This window comes from Aythya marila (assembly GCF_965140915.1).
Source record: "Aythya marila genome assembly, chromosome: 6".
Lineage (NCBI taxonomy): Eukaryota > Metazoa > Chordata > Aves > Anseriformes > Anatidae > Aythya > Aythya marila.
The window spans coordinates 34,931,226-34,950,309 of record NC_139047.1 but is presented as its reverse complement, the minus strand read 5'-3'; the positions used below and the strand labels follow the sequence as shown (position 1 = coordinate 34,950,309).

Below are 19,084 nucleotides of genomic sequence, written 5' to 3'. Positions count from 1 at the left end.
TAATGCAAGACCTTTGTCATACTAGAATCCACATTAGCTAAAAATGTTAGAATTATCACCTCTGCTCTTTGCCTGAAAGAGAAAAACTGCATTAGATGAGTTTTAATAATAAAAAAAATGTATGTCAGTGGCTGGAACTAATTGAATTCAAAGTTTTAAACATCAGAATTGTCACAGAACCCAGCAGTAGTGTTATTGTGTTACAAAACATTTGCTGACACTAAGCGGTACTGAAGGAGAGAACTCCAACTGATTTTATTGAGCTGAAGCCTAAGACATGAAATTACAGGAGAACAGAAATGGGCAGCTTTCAGAATTTAGAGTCTCCACTCAAAAAGCTGAAATTTCACCCACCAGAAAACATGTGAGAAAAGTGACTTAGGTACTTTTCCTTAAAACTCTGCATTTTCCCTTATTTTAGCAGCACACACAACACTACTATTTCAGGTCCTAAGATACAAGGTCCAACATTGGTCCCAGGAGCCCCAAGCCCTTCCCATGGCAGAGGACAGTGAGATGCCACTGGCATGGTCTTGTTCTCATGTGACAAACCGTATGAAGAACACTGACCACCAACACACACTGACCAAATCTCACAACTGGACTAGGTAAGGGACATATCAAATCTTTGCTCAATAAATTGTACACAAATGAGTAAAAAGTTCTTTGTGTTGAAAAACTTTTTCATGCCATAGGACAGAAAGTAGCTACAAGTTCCTCAAACAGTTGGACCAGTGTGATTAGCTCCCAGGTTTGATGTCACGCAGACTCAAACTATGAGAAAGGGAAGACGGATGTATATCATCCCTCCCCAGAATCTCACAGGAAACCACCCATCAGGCACCTGAGTGAGTGTAGGTCTCTGTGTGGAGTCTCACAGCCCATACCAAACCTCTGTTGCTGTAGCTGCCCTGGTATTTCCATGCAGACAAGTACTGCCAGCAAGCCCTGCCAACAATTTCAGTGGCAAATGAGGAATAATGAATGTGATAGCCAGAATTTACCAAACGGCTGTGAAAATGTGTTTCACATAAGAGGCATGATGGCTTAAAGCAAGTATGTGTCATGAAGCTCCTTGCTCAGTGGAGGTGTATGGAGATAACAAGAAAAAAAAAAGGACAACAGTCTGTGAACATGCTTTGCTGGACTTAATATGAAAGGTATTGGGGGCGGGTGCAGGCAAAAGAAATGATCTAGCTTGCCTACAGCAATAGTGAAGATAAAATGGAATTGACCAGAAGGAAGGAAAAATGTGAAGACATATGCCCAGGGGAGAACATCATCCTGGGGAGAAGTTTCAGCCAGGAGAAGGAGTATGGGGAGCAGAAGCAGTACAAACAAACAATCACAAATGGTAAAACAAAAACATTTTCACACACAACATCCCCCTCACCCCCAGCATACACACAGAATACCAACTTCGCAGGAAATAAAGAGGCTGAATTATTTCCTTAACCTCAGCAACGACCTTCCAATTACCTTTAAAAATGCTTATGGTTTGATTCAAGTGCCACTTGTGATATGAATCACAATAGGAGCTGTGCAGATGCACTGAGAGCTGCAGCTAAAGCCAGAGAGGTATTCAGCCAGCAGAGAGACACACGTAGCTCTAGGGGACATGCAGCACAGGAGATCCCATCTGAATCAGTGTCTGAAAACTACAGAAATATATTGCAGGGGACACAAGTGAATAAAAAGGTAACAGTATTAATGGCACAGAAGTGAAGTGCAAGGGCTATTGCTGGTACTTCCAGCTTAGAGCAATTTTGTGGGACACGCCATGATCTTGAAGCATGTTCAGTAAGGAAGATTTAGAAACAAATTCCCTACTGTGGGCTAATGAGATAACACATAGCAAATCTCATGTTTAAGGGCACATCTAGAGTACAGCTTTAAATTAGAATCTTAGGAAGAGAGCTTTATAGCAAGTACCCCAAATGATAATCTGAGGTACAAAAAGTGAAGAACGATCAAATACTGGAAGTGAATCACCATCTAGGGGAAAATCCCAAGTGCAAGGTTGCATTAGCAGCACTTTTCTGAACAGAAGAGAGCTTTTACCGGAAGTGACAGAAGATTTACTTGATGTTTTTATTGAAAATAAACTTCTCCTCCCTAAGAGAGAAAGGTTCCATGAGGTGGATATAGAAACGCACAGATTAAGAGTGGCATAAAAGGGGAGATCTAAGGGGAGATCTTTCTGTGATCCAAGGCATGCAAAGGAAGTTTTCTTTCCATTTTGTCAGAGGTGTGTTACACCAACTCAAGCACTGCATCTCTGGAAGCTCATTCAGCAGGAAGGAAGCCAACTCATTGCCTTCCCTTACTGCTAAAATCAAGGCACAGCAGAATGCTTTCAAAACTGCCTGTCTCAAAATGGAGAACCAAGGCACAAAGAGCAAGCCACTAACAACACATGTTCTTTGAAGTGGGAGAAAGAAATCACAGCAACCATAGAGACTCCGAGGAGAGCCCCAGGATCCTTTCCTTGCTAGCTAACGGGGATGTAAGAGCTGCCCCTAGGCTACATTCACCTTTCCATCAGCCTAAGCCTGTTGGGTTCCTTTCATGTGTTCAAGCAGTTGTGTCTTACACCATCTGATGAGAAAAGCTTCAGGCTGCAGATGGGAAATAGCATCCATGAGGAACACAGCCACTTCCTGCTCGCTTCCAAGAGCAGGAGTGGGAAGGGGCCATGGCAGAGCAGACTAAGTGGTTTATGTCCTGTCAGCATGGTCCAGAAGGAGAGATGCAAAAGACTGAATTGGCTGAAGTCTACCATATAAACTATTGCTGGAGAATGAATAGCATAAAGACCTGCAAGAATTTGACCAGCCTCAGCCAAAAAAAAAGACTGAGAAAAATGCTTGAAAAGACATTTTTTCATATTGTTGTTGGAGTTTTGGACAAACGAAAGAGCAAGTTGTCAGGCAAAGATTTAAATATACATAAAATCCCCAAATCTGCCTGCAAGCTATCTGCAGATGTCTGCAGCCAAAACCACCAATGCTATAAATACTATTTGAGAGAAGATATGAATCACAGAAGCTAAGTGGTTATACATGCCTGTTTGTCTTTGCTTATTTCAGTGTTTGATGTCTGCAGAGTACCAGTCCATCACCATAGTTGTTAGAATTACTATAGTTGAGAAATTTAACTGGAACCACATCTGATTTTCCATGTACTCCATTGTAAAGATTAAGTTTTCAAAAACTTATAGTAAATTGTGCAGCATGGGAGGACAAAGGTGATGACAACAGCACATTACTTTCACACACACTCTGGCTGTGCTATAGGAGATGCAGACTTGATATACAGCAAATTTATTTGTACATGGTCCCTTGAATTTACAAGGGGGAGAGCTCCTCTCTCACAGATCTTAAAATCCACCCAAGACAAAGATGACAACATAATGGAACACCTTCAGGGAGGAGAGTGAGAAGATTATGAATAATGAGAAAGGAAGCAAGGCTGCTTGAAGATGCAGCTTAATTACAAGGGAGGATTTGAAGGAAGATAGAGAGAAATGTTTGACAAAGAACAAGGAGACAATCATGAAAACAACATAAAAGGACGTACAGAGCTGGAAAGATGAAAATGGAAATAGATGTGAATGAACATTAACCTCTCTTTTTGTCCCAAAGACTCATTCCAAAGTTAAAAAATGCTCTTGGATATTTGCCATTCAGTTGGTGAATCCAAGAACACACCCCTGCAGGCCCATCATGGGTCTAGATTGGCCTAATAAATCACTTGTCCCAAGACAATGCAATTAAGCCTAATTAGCCAATGCCTTTATTCCTAAACAGTCTTTTCCCAAGGGAGATTTTAACTTTTGGTTTCTAAATTAGCTCAAGGAGCTAAATTGCTCTCATCTCCCTGGCAAAGAAACAGTTCATTTCTACCTTAATACAGGATATTTTATGCACTCCAGGGACATGTTACGCTCCACGAATAGCTTGCCTATACATTACTCCACAATTTGAGTGCACTGGGACCAGTGACAAACCTGCACACAGCAGCATATACACTTTCATCTGTGACCACTGACTTTCCACCTTGCTGCATTCTGTACAGCTTCCTGGAAGTTTCAATACTGCTTCTCCAGATCCTCTTCTTGGCCAGGCCAGGGTGCTCTGTTCAATACTAAAACAGTCAGATCGATAGACTCCAAGGGTCATTGAGAATTGGCCCATCTCAGTCTATTATACCTAGGAACATTTTAACCAAGGGCAGCTTTACTTCTTTTTCCTCACACAAGTGCAAAAGTTCACGTACCAAAGACACATGCAGGTCTCAGTAAAGAAGCCATTTGTGCTCTGGCATTTTCATTGAGACCACGAAGTCCAAAAGAAAAGTGATCTAATAGAAATTGACATCTCACCTCAGTGTATGAAGAATTTGTCTGAAGATACCTTGTCCTCCAAGCCACTATGAAATCGTTACCTTTGTTTTTTCTTTGATAACATTTTTTTTTATCCTATAGCAAAAGCTAAAATGCTATTTGGACATCAGCTGCTTCCTGCACGCGCAGCACTTCTTCACATCAAAACTTCTTATTTTTAAACTCTACCTGCTCTAGTCTGTGTTAAAGTTAAGTTTTGATAAATCCTTTTACTTTAAACACTAGACTGTGTACAACTTTCATTTAATCCTCTGCCAAGGCTTATCTATTATTCTCCTGGCTGCTTTACATACATTTATTTCCCTTTCATCTTTTAAAATTGTGCCTTACTTTTTCTTACAGGGATTCAGCTAGGACTTTTTTCTTCTCCTATCGCAGGACTCAGTAAGTTTGTCCCCTATCATCCCTTACGCCAGCTGACAGCTGGGTTAAACTCACTGTGCATTTACAGCTGCAGATACACTGCTATGAATACCTGACTTCTGCTGTGACATTGATCCTAGGTGCTCACAACCTTTCACATTACTGTATACCTTTAATTACCTTTAATTTTTTTATTTTTATTTTTTTTTTTTTTTTTAACAAATGGAGAAATTTAGCAGCAGAAAAAGGGTTGTTCTTGAACCCAAAACTTGAGTCAAGCTGATTTTCACTATTACTCTGTCACCTTAGTGCTGTCTCTTGGAAGTTTCCCCTCTGTAACACAGAGGAATTTACATGGAAATTTGGTGGCACAGGATCAATCTGCAGCCATTGGCCAAAGCATGTCAGTAGTTTTTCATAGCTCTGCTCTGTCCAGGTTTCCACCCTGGGAGAAATTGCTCTAGCACAATTAGCCAAGAATATATTGCACTGTGATATATAGAACAGGTATTAAAAAAAAGCTATTTGAGTATTAAAAGAGACTTCAAAGGAGCTGAGATCATGAGAGAATAGGGATATATGGGACCTCTATATGTCAGATTGATTCAGTTTTACTGCAGTGGAAAGATAGATAGCGGACTAGTGAAGGACTGCTCCACATGTTCAGGTACAGATATTAATTAGGATGGTTACAACATGTAACTTTTAGACCCATGGCCCTTGCAGTGAATTAGAGGACTATACCTAGCTAAGCCAGAGTGGAAGATGATGTTTTCAGTGACACAGAAGAGAGCAGAAGAGCTTGTGCTGTCCATAGCCTCCATCTTCTGGCCATCAGGCCTACGGATCAAAGTTTACTCTTGGGCTGTTTTTTCCTTACTGGTGATTTTCTGGTTTTAAAAGAGCTTGTGCATAAATAAATTGAAGTGGAATCTGTGCTGATTTTTGTCTGTTGGGAAGTGACACATGGTATGGCTGCATAATGCTGGTTTGGGGTTACTTGTTTTAGAGCTACAAAACACAGGGGCTGCCACAATCTCAGTCTATAGAGACTCAGAGCACAGACCAGTTCTGGAATGGCCCTAGTTGCTAGCAATAAGGCTAATAAATTAATATCTCTATGCACAGCTCTAGGTGCATTAGAAAAAAAAAGCAGAAAGTGAGTGTATTATAGTCCAGGGAGCCAGCTCTGGATGGAACAGCACCTGTGGAGAGCAGGTGGAGGGGAACCCTCTTTCTAAAACTGGGCATAGCTACAGCACAAACACCCATTTGCTTACAATATTCACATTAGCAAGACTTGGCATGAGGGAAAAAAGCATATTTATGGACATCAGTGAACTTTAAAAAAACAATCCCAAGTGTCTTTGATGAAAGGCAGTAGCTGGGCTTGAGGATGTTAAATAAAAAAATTTGGATTAAGCTGTTTAGTTTTCAATAAGCACCTAAGTCCTTTTTGCCCCAGCAAAGTAATAGGAAAAGGCACTTGGCAGACATTCCAGGTTTGCCTCTCTGAATTATGGTCAAAACATACATTTTTATATTAAAATACAATATATTAGTCCAATATAAAAATAACTACCTAGTCAATAACTTGCAGAAAATATGAAGGATGAAACAAATTAAAGAAATCTATACAGGTGGGTAAAGTGACTTGCATAATACTGACCGTGAGTTAAAAACAATATTTCAGGTGGTTTATATGACAAAAGGCTATCAACCAGACTGGAATTTAATTAGCTGCTTATATATGGGCTGGGATGCAAAGACACTGTGTTTGGTGCTCCTGTTTTTAAATGAAGTTTGGCCACTGGGTGTCATCCTTGATTCAGAAGACAGCCAAAGACGTTTTTTCAGATACAACATAAATGCTGCAACTTCCAGAGCAGTTAAATTCCACTCTATTTGATTGTACAACATATAGCAAATTGTTCTGCATTTAAATCAGCTATAAAATTGAATACTTTGACATAGACAAATTCTCCTTTGTCTCACTGTCTTATCTGGAGACCTGAAATGGCTGGTTGATGTGGAAAAGAAAGAAAAGCCACGCAAACAGGGCATATTAACTATAAACAATTTGATGAGCGATTATCAAACCTCAAGAAATATGAAATAGCTATGATTAAATAATGCAAAGGGTCTATGCAGGAAGTTTGAAAATATATCCTTAATTGGGTCCCTGGCTGAAGAAAAACAAAACTATTTCATAAAGGCATTTGTATTTAAGACATTCAGCATCCAGATTCAATGCACAAGTTAATGACTATGTATGAAGAAGCAAGTTCAGGAAAAACTAATTTAAGCCCTTACCTAAAATACCAAGCTAGTGCCCTCACTGAAGTTTCAAAATTTCATCAAGGGGAAAGAAATACTCAAAGTCCTTGAATTTCTTTTTCATTCCTCTTATTAATCATTCTGTGATTTCTGGCTGGCCCTCTTTTTTTCCCCACTGCCCAGCATCTTCCCTGTTCCCCACAGCCGTGACCCAGAGGTTTGGCCATAAGACCAACTGCTGCACCTAAGGGGCAAGTGGCAGATACCTTTCCAGAAGAAATATCCTTGTATTTGGAATATTTTGCCAGCATTCACATGTGAGTATTGAATCGGCTCACAGCAGGTCATATGTCATCCTAATGAGTTTTCTGTTATGGGTGACTGAGAAGAACTTATCAGCGTTATTCTGTTATCTCCTGGGAGTCTAGACAGTCTGAAACCAGCAAATAGTGCAGTGAAGCTGCTTATTATAATATTATTTCTCTCTGAAACCTGATTTAGTTTGCCTTCCTCAAGCTAAAATAAAAGCAAGTGCCAGCAATTTCTCCAAAGATTACAGCCAGAATGTGTTTACATTTGTCAATGCATTAAAAGTACTAATCCTACTGTTCTTAATATACATCGAGTACAGACATATAACATTCTAAATAACAGGTAGTTGTTTTTAATGCAGCTAACCTCAGTTCTCAGCACAGCTTTTCATGGATTATGAAGTCTTTGAGAACACAGATCTCCACTTAATGCTTCCTAGCTTTACTGGTAGATATAATTTTAATGAAAACATGCCAGTATTAAAGAGCTATTAGACAGAGTTGAAATTGTCTTTGATTTTGTTCACCAACCAGAGACTTCAATGATTTTAAAAAATCCATTTTTAAAGGAAGATGTTAAGTATTCTCTTTACATTAAACAGTCTCGCAGACATGATTTGGGTTACTTATTTTTAATATTATAAGCATTCTCTTTTATGATTATACTTAGTTTAGAACAGATAGACTTCAAGGAGGAAATTATTTAAGATGAGAGCACATACATTAACAATTTCAAAATATAGCAAAGTTAGCATAAAATAACCCTTCTGAGCTAACAAAAATTAGATAACCAAGTTATTTAAACTTGCACTACTATTTTCACTAAGGCAAAAACTCAGCAACAAATATTAGTCTGAGTTTTCTTTGAAGCAAGGAATTTCTTCTGCATCTGTCCATATAAACATATGCATATACATGCATACATATAACTAGTCTGTGACTAGGACTGCTACGTACTTTCACAGCACCTTTTGAATGTGCTTAGAAACAAACTTACGCTGGTTTAATACTCTGGGAATGCTTCTCATGAATGTAGGCAGCAGCTAGGCCTCCTGCTCCAGAATTTAAATACTGTAAAAAAAAAAAAAAAAATCATCACATAAGCATTTTTTTGCTCTTTATCTGTAACAGCTTTTCTTCCCTCACCCTGCTCTATAAAACAGACAAATTTCAATATTTCTCATTGTTTCTAACTGGAGATCTTAGCATCTGTCTCAAAGTGTTAATGTAGGTAGAAGCAGATGGATTTTCACAGAGTAGTTCTGCAAATATTCTTGGTTTACATATGATATTTGAAGTCTAGCAGAAAAAAGGCTAAAGCAATCTTATATCACGATATATATATGCCAAACAATTCACCAAACAGTGCTTATTGTTTCTTAATCTCAAAACAAATTGAAAAAAAAAAAGATATTGTATGATCTAAAATTGTGTTTAGACAAACATGTTTTCATATTTAGGGGCCATTTATAAAAATGGCATAACTACAAGATTTTCTCCATGTGGTAAGAGGAGAGCCTTTAATGCTGTGACCACAGATCAGTATGATTATCACAGCAGATGTTCAACCACCCACTAATACACACATTACTTTACAGGTCAAACAAAAAATTACCACTATTATCTTTTGTAACTTCTTGTAAGAAAACCACTTCTAAAGCCAGTGCCCATCTCTTTCCTTGAACCAGCAACATTCAGCCCAAGCCTCGATCAACAGCTCAGCTCTTTTCATCTTACCTGTTTGGTGACCCATCACATAAATGAGATCCCAGAGAATCTCAAATAATGAGTTTGTTTTACCTTGTAGGAGCACCAGCAGGCAAAATCTACTCCCCAGTCATGCAAATGAAGATCTACGTTCCCAACAGCATGAGCCAGGTCAAATCCAACAAAGCAACCCTGCAGGAAAGAGATATTTAATATGCTACTTACGAAGATAATCATTACTAAAATTATTTAGAAAAAGTATATTTAGAGCTGTACACATTGTTCTCTAGTCAGGTATGTTATTGACTCCATCTGTTATTAATTATAACTAGAAACATGGTTTCTAGTCCATAACTAAAGTTTAGAATCATGAATCGTTTCACGGCCTTGTCTTCAAGGACACTTGCATATGATTTAGATTCCCAAGATTTTCTCATGCAGTAAAGTGGAATTACTTGAAATAAGTATTTAGAATGAAGACATTATTTCAATAAATTGTGTTACATTATAAGTCCTAGCCAGAAAAAAAGTAATATGCATATCAACGCTATTCATATATTAACATTTAATTTTATTCTGTACTTACGCTTAAGGTTCCCCCTGTCCCCAGTTTCCAAACTCTGAGCATCAACATCCTATGCAAAACATGGACTTTTAAAGATTTTTGTATTTGTCCCTAAAATTTTAAGATACATTGCCTTTTCTCCATTAAAAGGGGTTCCTTTTTTTAGTAGCCACACCTTGTGCAGGGCACTAAAAAAATTAAGCACCACAGAGGCAGAGATCACAAAGTAGCAGTTTTACACACAAGATTGCCACTGGATGGCAGCATTTTTTAAACTAAAAATGTATTCATATCTTTGCTGTTTATTTAAGGCCAGAGAAATGAAACTGCCTTTTGTGCCTGGACTACAAATAAAATGTTATTTTGCATTTTGCTTTAAAATCACAAACAGTCAGCTTGCAAACAGCATGGTAGGAATAAGAGTGAGAGCCCAGGCTTCAGAAAAAAACAGCATCTGATAATAAAATAATTTTTTTTTTATTTTTTTTTTAAAGAATCTCTTGCTGTTTCTTGCACGAAGGGAGTCTGAGCTAAATTATTTAAACAATACTTCAGTATATTCAATCTTCCATATAAGATAGTTAACGATTTGAATTAAGCAGCATTTTAAGATGTGACACTAATTCTAGTGGAAGCATTAGTGAAGTTTGCTTGAGAATTCACTCCCCAAAGTGATGGGAAGAAAACTCTCTGCTGTAGAAGTTGCACAATATAAACATTTGCTATTAAACAGAACCAAAGTTCAAATAAATATTCCAGCCTTCATACCCTCTATGTTTTTGTCCTCATGGAGACCCTGAGGAACAAGTTAAGACAAATCAACAGAAATGGTGAAGCTGAAGCACAGTGGATGCCCATGGGAATGCTCACATCCAGAGATGAAATGGCTTTGGTTCAGAGAAATAAGCTACTAAAGCCAACCTGGTACTGAATAAAAAGTTTAAGACACTAACTTAGGTTCAACACATCAGTTTTCCAGATTTACCTTCATACATATGTACCACACAAACTTTTTAGAAAACTGATACAAGAGATTCCCTGGATTCAATGGAAAACAGGAAAACTGTAATGCATTAGGAGTCTTGGAGAACATATGCATCTGGCAGCACATTATCAAAATTAAAACAAACAAAAAACAATGGTTTGTTGTAGGAGTGAAGGACATTGACACTGGCTGGCAAGGGTTGTCTTGCACCAACACCATGCACTTGGAGCCCTCAAACAGGACAGCCACCAACATGCCACCCGGGGGATATATTTGAGACATTTTAGCAGCTCCCCACTGCTTTGAAATTACTTGATAAATCCAACAGAGCACTGTTAAACTTAATGAGCCTGAAAATCTTTGGTGCAGACAGGTTTTCCGCATCACTACAGAAAAGCCCACTCGTGTTTTATTCAAGTCATCATCTGCAAAAGGATGTTAGTGCTTTGCTTTCCCAGGAAGGCGTCTGGCACGAGTTGTCTGAACAGCGAATGTTTAGCCACACAGATTGCATGAAAAAAGTAAAACAAACTGAAACGGCTCTCCCTGCACAAGCCACACAGAACAGGGGCTGCGTGGGAACACTGCTTCCCCAAGCTGGGGGAAAACAGAGCTCTCCATCTGCTATGGGCAAAGAAGAGGACGTGCTCTCTCCTGCCTCTTCTGTTTTATTTTAATATCTAAAAGTCATTTCTGCAAAGAGTCTTGGGTAGCTGCTGATAACCAGCAGGTAACAACTCAGCATGGACAATGACATTTGGAGAGAGGGAGAGAAATGACAGCTTCACACAAGCAAAGCTGGGACATTTAGAGAGAGGCAGGAAAAGAAATGAAGATGAAGGATCTTAAAGCTCTTCCTACTGGGACTCAAGAGATTAAAATACTTTACATACGTACAGAGACAGTGGAAAGTACAATATAACTTATGAAATGAAAATTGTATTTGAGAGTTAGAGTCTCCTAGAAGCCAGCCATTTCTTCACTGACAGAAGAATAAAATGATTCAGCCCCCTCCATCCTCTCCAGCAAGCACAAAAATATGAAACAAGGAAAACTGTTACATCCTCTTGAGCGTGCTGATGAGTCTCTCACACAATACACTGTAATTTTGATTTATCTGAGAGACCTAAGATGGAAAAATAGCCTGAGGTAATTTTTCAAGCTTAATTTAGTTCATTTAATATTTAATGACTTAATGAAGCTGTCTATGTGCAGAGCTTTCACTCTGGAAGGAATCTTAACATACATAGAGAACTTAGGAAATTGGCTTAAAAAATGTAAAAGGAAATCAGTAACTTAATTCATAAATGATTGACCTCAAGAATCCTAGGACATTTTCCAGACCTCCAGAGCTCGCAGCTCAGACTTCTAGCCAAACCCTGACAGGGTACAGCATTGCAGAATTTTATTTCCATTGTAGGTTACAATTAAGACCACCTGTGCAGGACTTTCCTCTCTGCTACACTGGTTGACTAGCAAATTTTTTCCTCCTCAAATGACACTTCTATTTGCACTGTCCCCTTGTCAGCTTCTTGCTTGTCAGCTCTTCCCAGACTAGTTTCTTCTGCTCAGGAGCATGGGGCCATTCACTACCCTTCATCACCAGCCTTGTATTTTTTTTCCTGTGAATATGACTTCTCAGGCATATCCCTCTTGTAATGTAAATTCAAGAACTTCAGCCATTCTGTATTAATAGATTGTGCATAAGAGTCATTTTAACCACTGGTGGTTTCATCACGTCCAGAAGCTCTAGAAGGAGATGTGGTCTTCAAGCTCACACAGTGTCCTGAAAGCTTGTCAGCCTCAAGACAGAAACAGGACTGGATGTCAGACAAATTAAACCCCCATGCAGCTAGCTCTTCTCAGTCTGCTGCATGGCATCTGGATTTCCCTTTCAGCCATCAAGTTAGCTTTTGAAGAGTGAAACATCTGCACAAACTACACTGTCTCCACTGAGGAAGAGCACTGGATCCTAAATGCTCAAAACATTCCCTAATTAGTCCATACTGGGGCAGGGGAGAGGAAAAAAAACAAAGATCTGCTCCAAGCAGACCTTAAAAAATAGCTGCTCACCTGGGATCTGCTCAAGATGTATGAAATCCCAGTATCATTATGCTTACCACCTCACATAGGCAAGATCTGTGCTGATTACCATTGCTAGAAGTAACATAAGTGCATATATTTACACAGAAGGACTAAGGAACAATCATCAGTAAGGGACCAAGGTACTCCTTGCTTCCAGGACAGCTCAGTGACAACTGTAGACTGCGAGGAATTGAGCTGTCCTTGCTCTGGTCTGGTAAGACACAGCTGAAGTGTCAGCATTAAGACAGCCAGAATTTTCCTACCATTGCACTCCAAACACAGGGTTCATTTGGATGTACAGCAAAACTTTTCACAAAATAAAACAAAAAAATCAGGTAATATTTCCTTAGAGATATTAACTATACCTGCTCCCTTTGCACCTCACTTCTTGAAGACTGTACAACAGTTCATCAAAACTTCTCCATAATCAAAAATAGTAATATTTCATAACGGAACAGAAGAGCCAATTGCTTATGAAGACCCAACACTTTGCTCTTTTGTAACCAGAATCCAAGACCAAGAAGCAGCAGGATACAGGAAAACCTCCCACTGCTATTAACACAACAAACTTTTCATGAATTGCTGATTTAATAGCTGCTCAAGTAAATATTTGCAATATGAAGATTGTTTTTAAACGTGATGTAACAGTATGCTATATAGTAGTTCTGTGTAAACAAATATCACTTAACCCAGAAAGCAGAATTCATAAGGATGTTGAGCTAAGTGTATCTGACAGTGGGGTAAAAACAGGGTTGCCTCATGCTTTTAAGGCTCTCTGGGCACTCAAGCACTTCTTCAAAGCTGAATTACTTTTCTTTAAATATACTTCCAACATTTCGGGTCATGAATTTACCTGGATCCTAGTCCTACATGCACTAACCACAAACCAGTTAAATAAAATACTTTATTCCTTTCTCTTCCTTTCTTGAATACTTTCTTAATCTCTGAAAGAGGAGATTTGCTTGCATCCCATGGTGCTTCTAAAAAAGGCACACAGGTGGAGATGGGCATTTGACATCTATCTGGGCCTGCTGGGGAACTGATCTGCTGTCTGAAATGGCTCTCCTCTATGGTATGATACAGTTTCTGTATAGGTGTGCAAAATTTTTGTCTACATCCATGAGAAGGCATTCATGGGGACTCCGCAGCCCATGCTCCCTCCTGCATGAGTTAACATTTTTATTTGTATTGCCCTATGGAAATTTTTAGCTCTAAAACAAGTCTTGGTTATTTTCTCAAATGACAATCAAATACATTTTAGTTCCATATAATGAACTCTTGGTGACTATTTTTTCCCATGGAATACATGATCTTGGCCACTCTGGGTTCATTTATAGACTTCAGTGAAGCTACAGCTCTTGGATCATGTGTCTCACAGTGCGGTGAGCGTCTTTAAGAGAGGAGATAAAGTGATAGTTTTTTTTCCCAGATTGTTCAAATTTACAGTAGAGGAGAAAGATTTCAGTCACTTTTTAGACCCTTCGCAGTGGGGGGTTGTGGAAGAAGCAGTACACAAACAGATGTTGGTGGCTGAACAAAAGTTCTGATGCCACCAGGAGCATGACTGAGCACAACACTGACTGGCATCATCCTATTAATCACCTATCTTCCTTTTCATCAAATGTACAGCCTAGCATTCTGACTACTTGTTAGCAATAAATGTACTGGAAAGAAAGACACCATGTTGTTGTTTAGAGCTACGTGGGGCTAATGCACAGACCCTTTCACCTCTGCAGCAAATTCCTCTCCTTTCTTTCTTCCTTGGCTTTCTTCATCTGTGTCAAGAAGTTGGTATCATTTTGTACTGTTTGGGACCAGTTTTGTCACCTGTGCTGCTCAGTGAGAACTTTTTATATACAGAAAAATTTCCACTACCAAACCTACAGCAACAGAAGATGTATACCCTGATATGAGCCAGGAAATCCCCCAAACAGATAAATATCAAATATAAATTGTTAACTGGTTTGCAAAATCCCAGTGATACTATAAGTTTTTCCTTGAGTGGTTTATATTAGATAAGGTACATCCAGTAAGAGGCTGCCCCTACAGAAAGTCTGGTGACCTCCAGTTGATAAGAAGACTTAATTAAAAACTATTTTCTCTTGGATTCCTGAGGCAATTGAGATGGTTAAAGACGTTTTACAGCTATGCCCATAGAGCACACTGTCTGCAAGTTCCTACGGCTGAGTCATCACTTAAACACAGCCATCTTGTGGCATTGACGTGCTTCATGTAGTGCTTGTTTTCTGAAAACTCATCCATTGAATCAGAGCATCACTGGCTGTGTGGGAGCTCACCTCCCTGCTCACTGGGGGCAAACACCACAGGAAAGGAGGAAAACCATGAAAGTTTGCCAAAGAGTGGAAATCTAGCACAAATAAACCTTTAAAGATTGGGTCTCTGATTACCTCCTCCCTCTTCTCCATTGAACTTCTTGAAATTCTATCTTCACATGAAAGCCTGGTAGAAGTCAATAGTCATGAATAATTTCTCCACATACCTTAAGTCCCACCTGTGAGATTGCTCTTGCAGCCCTCTTTCTTCATGCAGTGCACAGTCCCCAGAGGATTTGTGCACAGCATGCTTTTACTTTTTATCACAGCCCCTGAGGTTTCCACCTATGCTGTTTTGTTCCACAAAAAGTGGAAATTTAAAACATTTCACAAGGAAAATTGATCTAATTTTTTTTTTTTTTTTTTTTTTTTTTTAAAAAGGATGGGTTTGGAGCAATCCTACCTTTTCTTGGCCAGCCTTTGTAATCCTGGGGATGTCAAACAGCTGGCCCGTGTAGTACTGCACCCCACTGAACAGAACAACAGCAATAGAGTCCCCTTCCTTCTCAATTACAGAAAGGATGTCTTCAATCCTCAAGGTCTCCTCACCCTAAAACAAAGTTAAAGCTCACATTTTACATCAGCTCTGGCAGTAATGAAACTGTCATTTCTTATTTCATAATCTATATTTTACCATGAGCCATGCTGCTTGCATAAGGAGATCAAAAGCAAATCCTTATCATGGTAATGATATACAAAGGTAGAGCAATGAAGTAGCCTACGAGTAAGTTACTTCAAAAAAAATCATTAGCAAACTTATCTTGAAGGTACCAGTTTTAAAATGTCTATTCACTTCATATTCTAGCATGCTTCATACTCTTTAATATTTCAGACAGATTTAATTTACAGTGAAAAACAGCATATATAATGATTTTTATGTGGCATCTGAAATTTGTGACACTCGCGAGGCTTAAAAGTTGTCTATCAGTTTCACTCTGTACTTTTCTGATAAACTTCATATCCCACAGGAAGCTATTATAAACCTGCCATATTTATATTTCAAAAACAATAAGTCTCAAATCATCAAAAGTACAAAAATCCCCAAACCTGGGGTCATTAAATATAGAGGAACTTCAACCAAAAAAAAACTCATTCTTGATTCTTTACAGGAAAGTTACTGCCCCATCCTCCTAGCAAGGGATCATGTAAAACATACCACCACCTAGGGATCAATTAGGCAGTGAAAACCTAGAATTAAATTAGACTTGTTACTGAAAAGAGCTTGGACAAGACTGTTGAATTGCAAGTATTGCAACTGTTATTATCCCAACAATCTTTGCAAATCTATCAAGCATTCAGGAATGGGCTCTTTACTCACAAGATGACTCAGATTTCAGAAGCAAAAGGTCACCATCAGTTTATAGTTAGGTGGCAAAGTTCTTAATACCGCAAAAAGTGAAGCAAGGCAATCTTTCAAATTAATCTGAATTGCATATTACTCAAAGCAGACCTTTTCCTTGTTCTATGCTGATAAAGACACAATGCTGTTCATGTTATGGCAATCTTTTACCTTAGGACACTAAAAGGACATTGGGACTTCTCAATGAACTGCTATACTTTTACAGTTCTCTCAGGATACTGTCAGCTTTTCACAAACAGGAAAAATAGGGAAAGTAACATTTTTTAAGGTAAACATGCTAGTTGAACCAGACAGTTATAAAATGGCCTCTAATGCTAAAAACAAACAAACAAACAAAAAAAAAAAAAAAAAAAAAAAAAAACAGAAACAGAATATGCTATTCAAATTCTACCTAATTTAAACTTAGGCAAGGCTTGCATAAGTCTGTCTAAATAAGTATTTAAGTGTTGTGAAGAAATAGACTACAGCTTCTGCAATCAGACACTAGAATACTTGGGAATATATGACTACTCTCACATGAAATACACTTCTATTAGTGAGGAGAGCTGACTTATGTCTCACCAACCTCTCGTGGCTGCATCATGAGCATGCATTTCTCCACATCAAGTCCATGAAGTCGAAGCTGGGACTCAACAGCATACTGCAAGAGATTTCCATGCATAGCACGTTAGTGTAATTACATAAGACAACAAAAAGAAAAAACTGCCAAGCACAGCAGAACTTCAGAAAAGGGATTCTGATGCCTGCCTTTCACTAAAATTAATGCTTGAAAGCATAATCTGACTCCTTCAAAAACATTCTAGATTTCCTTTGGTTTGAAAAACATCAGAATGTAATTCACAGCAGACAGCAAGGATAAAGTCAAATCCGAAATCCTATAGGATGAGCTCATGGAGCAGAAAGAGAGTGGAAATGTGGTGGAGGATATGCTTTACCACACACCAGCAAGCAAAGCCTGCACAGATAAAGGCCAAGGTGAGAACACAGCTGTGTTCTTGGTCTGCACATTTCTTGGTAGCACATGCTAAATCCTAGGCTGTTACATATGCACTGCTGTTTGTGCAATTGAGGTTTGGTAGGTACATATATGCTGGCCCACGCTATCCTCACATCTTAGATTTGCTGCACAGCTGGGAGGAAAGGAGCTCACAACTCTAAGGCTATTTTCAAACTCTTACCCACTGATTTTATCAATAAATAATAGTTTGGGAGATGGCATAAAAATCATTGAGTAATACTATTAGATAGTTCAAAACTACTTGACAGGAACCAAAACATTATTAGTTGCACAGGGTATTACTAAAGTGTCATAGAAATTTTAGATGGAGTCCAAATGTACAAGTGCACCTGGAACAAATGCATGATTAGCATGAGCATTATTTAGAATAAAGGCAATTTTGAGTTCACACATCTGTGCTGCCTCCTTTATTACAAATAAACTTGTTAGTAGTTTGAGTTGTTTCTATTACACCTTAGAGATCAAATTTGTTATCAATTTCTACGAGTTTACGGAGTTGATGATAAAGCAGCAGTGGGCCACAAACCCAAAGATTAATTTGTTCTAAGCTGTGATGCACGGACTATTGTCTCTTATTTTATAGCAGACAAATTATATTTGAACTAGTAATCTAAAGTGCTAAGAACAAACATTTCCATCTCTGTCTGGAGATATATAAGTGTTAATGTTGTGAGTTTGTATTGATTTGGTTTCATAAAGTAAAACAGCAACAAGAATTAATAAAACATTTACAACTTCAGTTGATTTAGGTCAGTAGTTTGCTCAATGTCTTTAAAAAAAAGTCTAATAAATCAATGTGCCCATTCAATCTTTTCCTCTTGTAACATTTTTTATTTGAACAAAAGGAGTAAAGCTACGATCTGTAAAATATGCTGAGCTCAAAAGCTTCTGACAGATTTTTTTATTGTAACGTTACTTGGACAAGATGAGCTAATAAATATTCAAATCAAGCTACTGATATTCTTTGGAAAAATATGATTAATAATACAAATATGGTGAAATATTAATTTCTTACATGGTCAGAGGGAAAGGCTCTGGCTTCTAGAAGAATTTTATAGCGTCTTGGAGTAGGTTTAAAGAAAGATAGCTGTTAGAAACAGAAAAAAAGATATGTTGAATGTACGTAAAGCAGAGATGAGAGAGATGTTCCCAGTATGTAACTTAATAAAGACTGTTTTACTTTCATGCAGACTACTGAGAGTACCCCAGAAATCACAAATATTTCTTTGTCCATATAACATTCACCAAAGTAGGAAAGTGTTATAATACTCTATTTCATAGATTCATAACAAAGGGCTTATAAATCCAACAGTGAAAATTTGCATTTACAAGAATCAGTGTCAAAGCTTCACTGTGGCCATGGAAGTCAGGATTTCACCCTACTCCATCTCTCCCAAGCCTCCCAAGCTGAAGCATGCAAACAGCATGGAAGAACTGAATTTCCACCCCTGCCCTAAAATGTCAGTTATCAAGTCATTCCCTCTGAAATAAGCCAGGCCAAAGGACAAAGCCTTCTGCAAAGACCTTGTTCTCATCCATTTCAACACCTGTAGGTGAATGGCCTTGCCTACTCATCTCCTGGTGTGGAGGCTGTTGGGCTTGTCACCATGCCAAGAAGAGTAGAAGACTATTTAGGAGCCCTCCTATTCACAACATTGGTGTAGAAGAAATTAGA

At 38.5% G+C, this 19,084-nt stretch overlaps 1 protein-coding gene across 7 annotated transcripts in view; it reads right to left on the bottom strand.

Annotated features, from left to right (window-relative positions):
* Positions 1–19,084, bottom strand: part of KYNU (kynureninase) — a 59,334-nt gene that overhangs the window by 15,511 nt on the left and 24,739 nt on the right. For 6 of the 7 annotated variants that reach the window (XM_082763568.1, XM_082763574.1, XM_082763571.1 and 3 more), the window contains 5 exons: positions 18,425–18,496; positions 16,957–17,031; positions 15,435–15,581; positions 9,157–9,255; positions 8,354–8,427 (listed from right to left, as the gene is read on the bottom strand). In XM_082763568.1, the coding sequence (XP_082619694.1) occupies positions 8,354–8,427; positions 9,157–9,255; positions 15,435–15,581; positions 16,957–17,031; positions 18,425–18,496 (467 nt within the window). The remainder of the gene's footprint in view (positions 1–8,353; positions 8,428–9,156; positions 9,256–15,434; positions 15,582–16,956; positions 17,032–18,424; positions 18,497–19,084) is intronic. The other variant, XM_082763569.1, reaches the window with a different exon arrangement.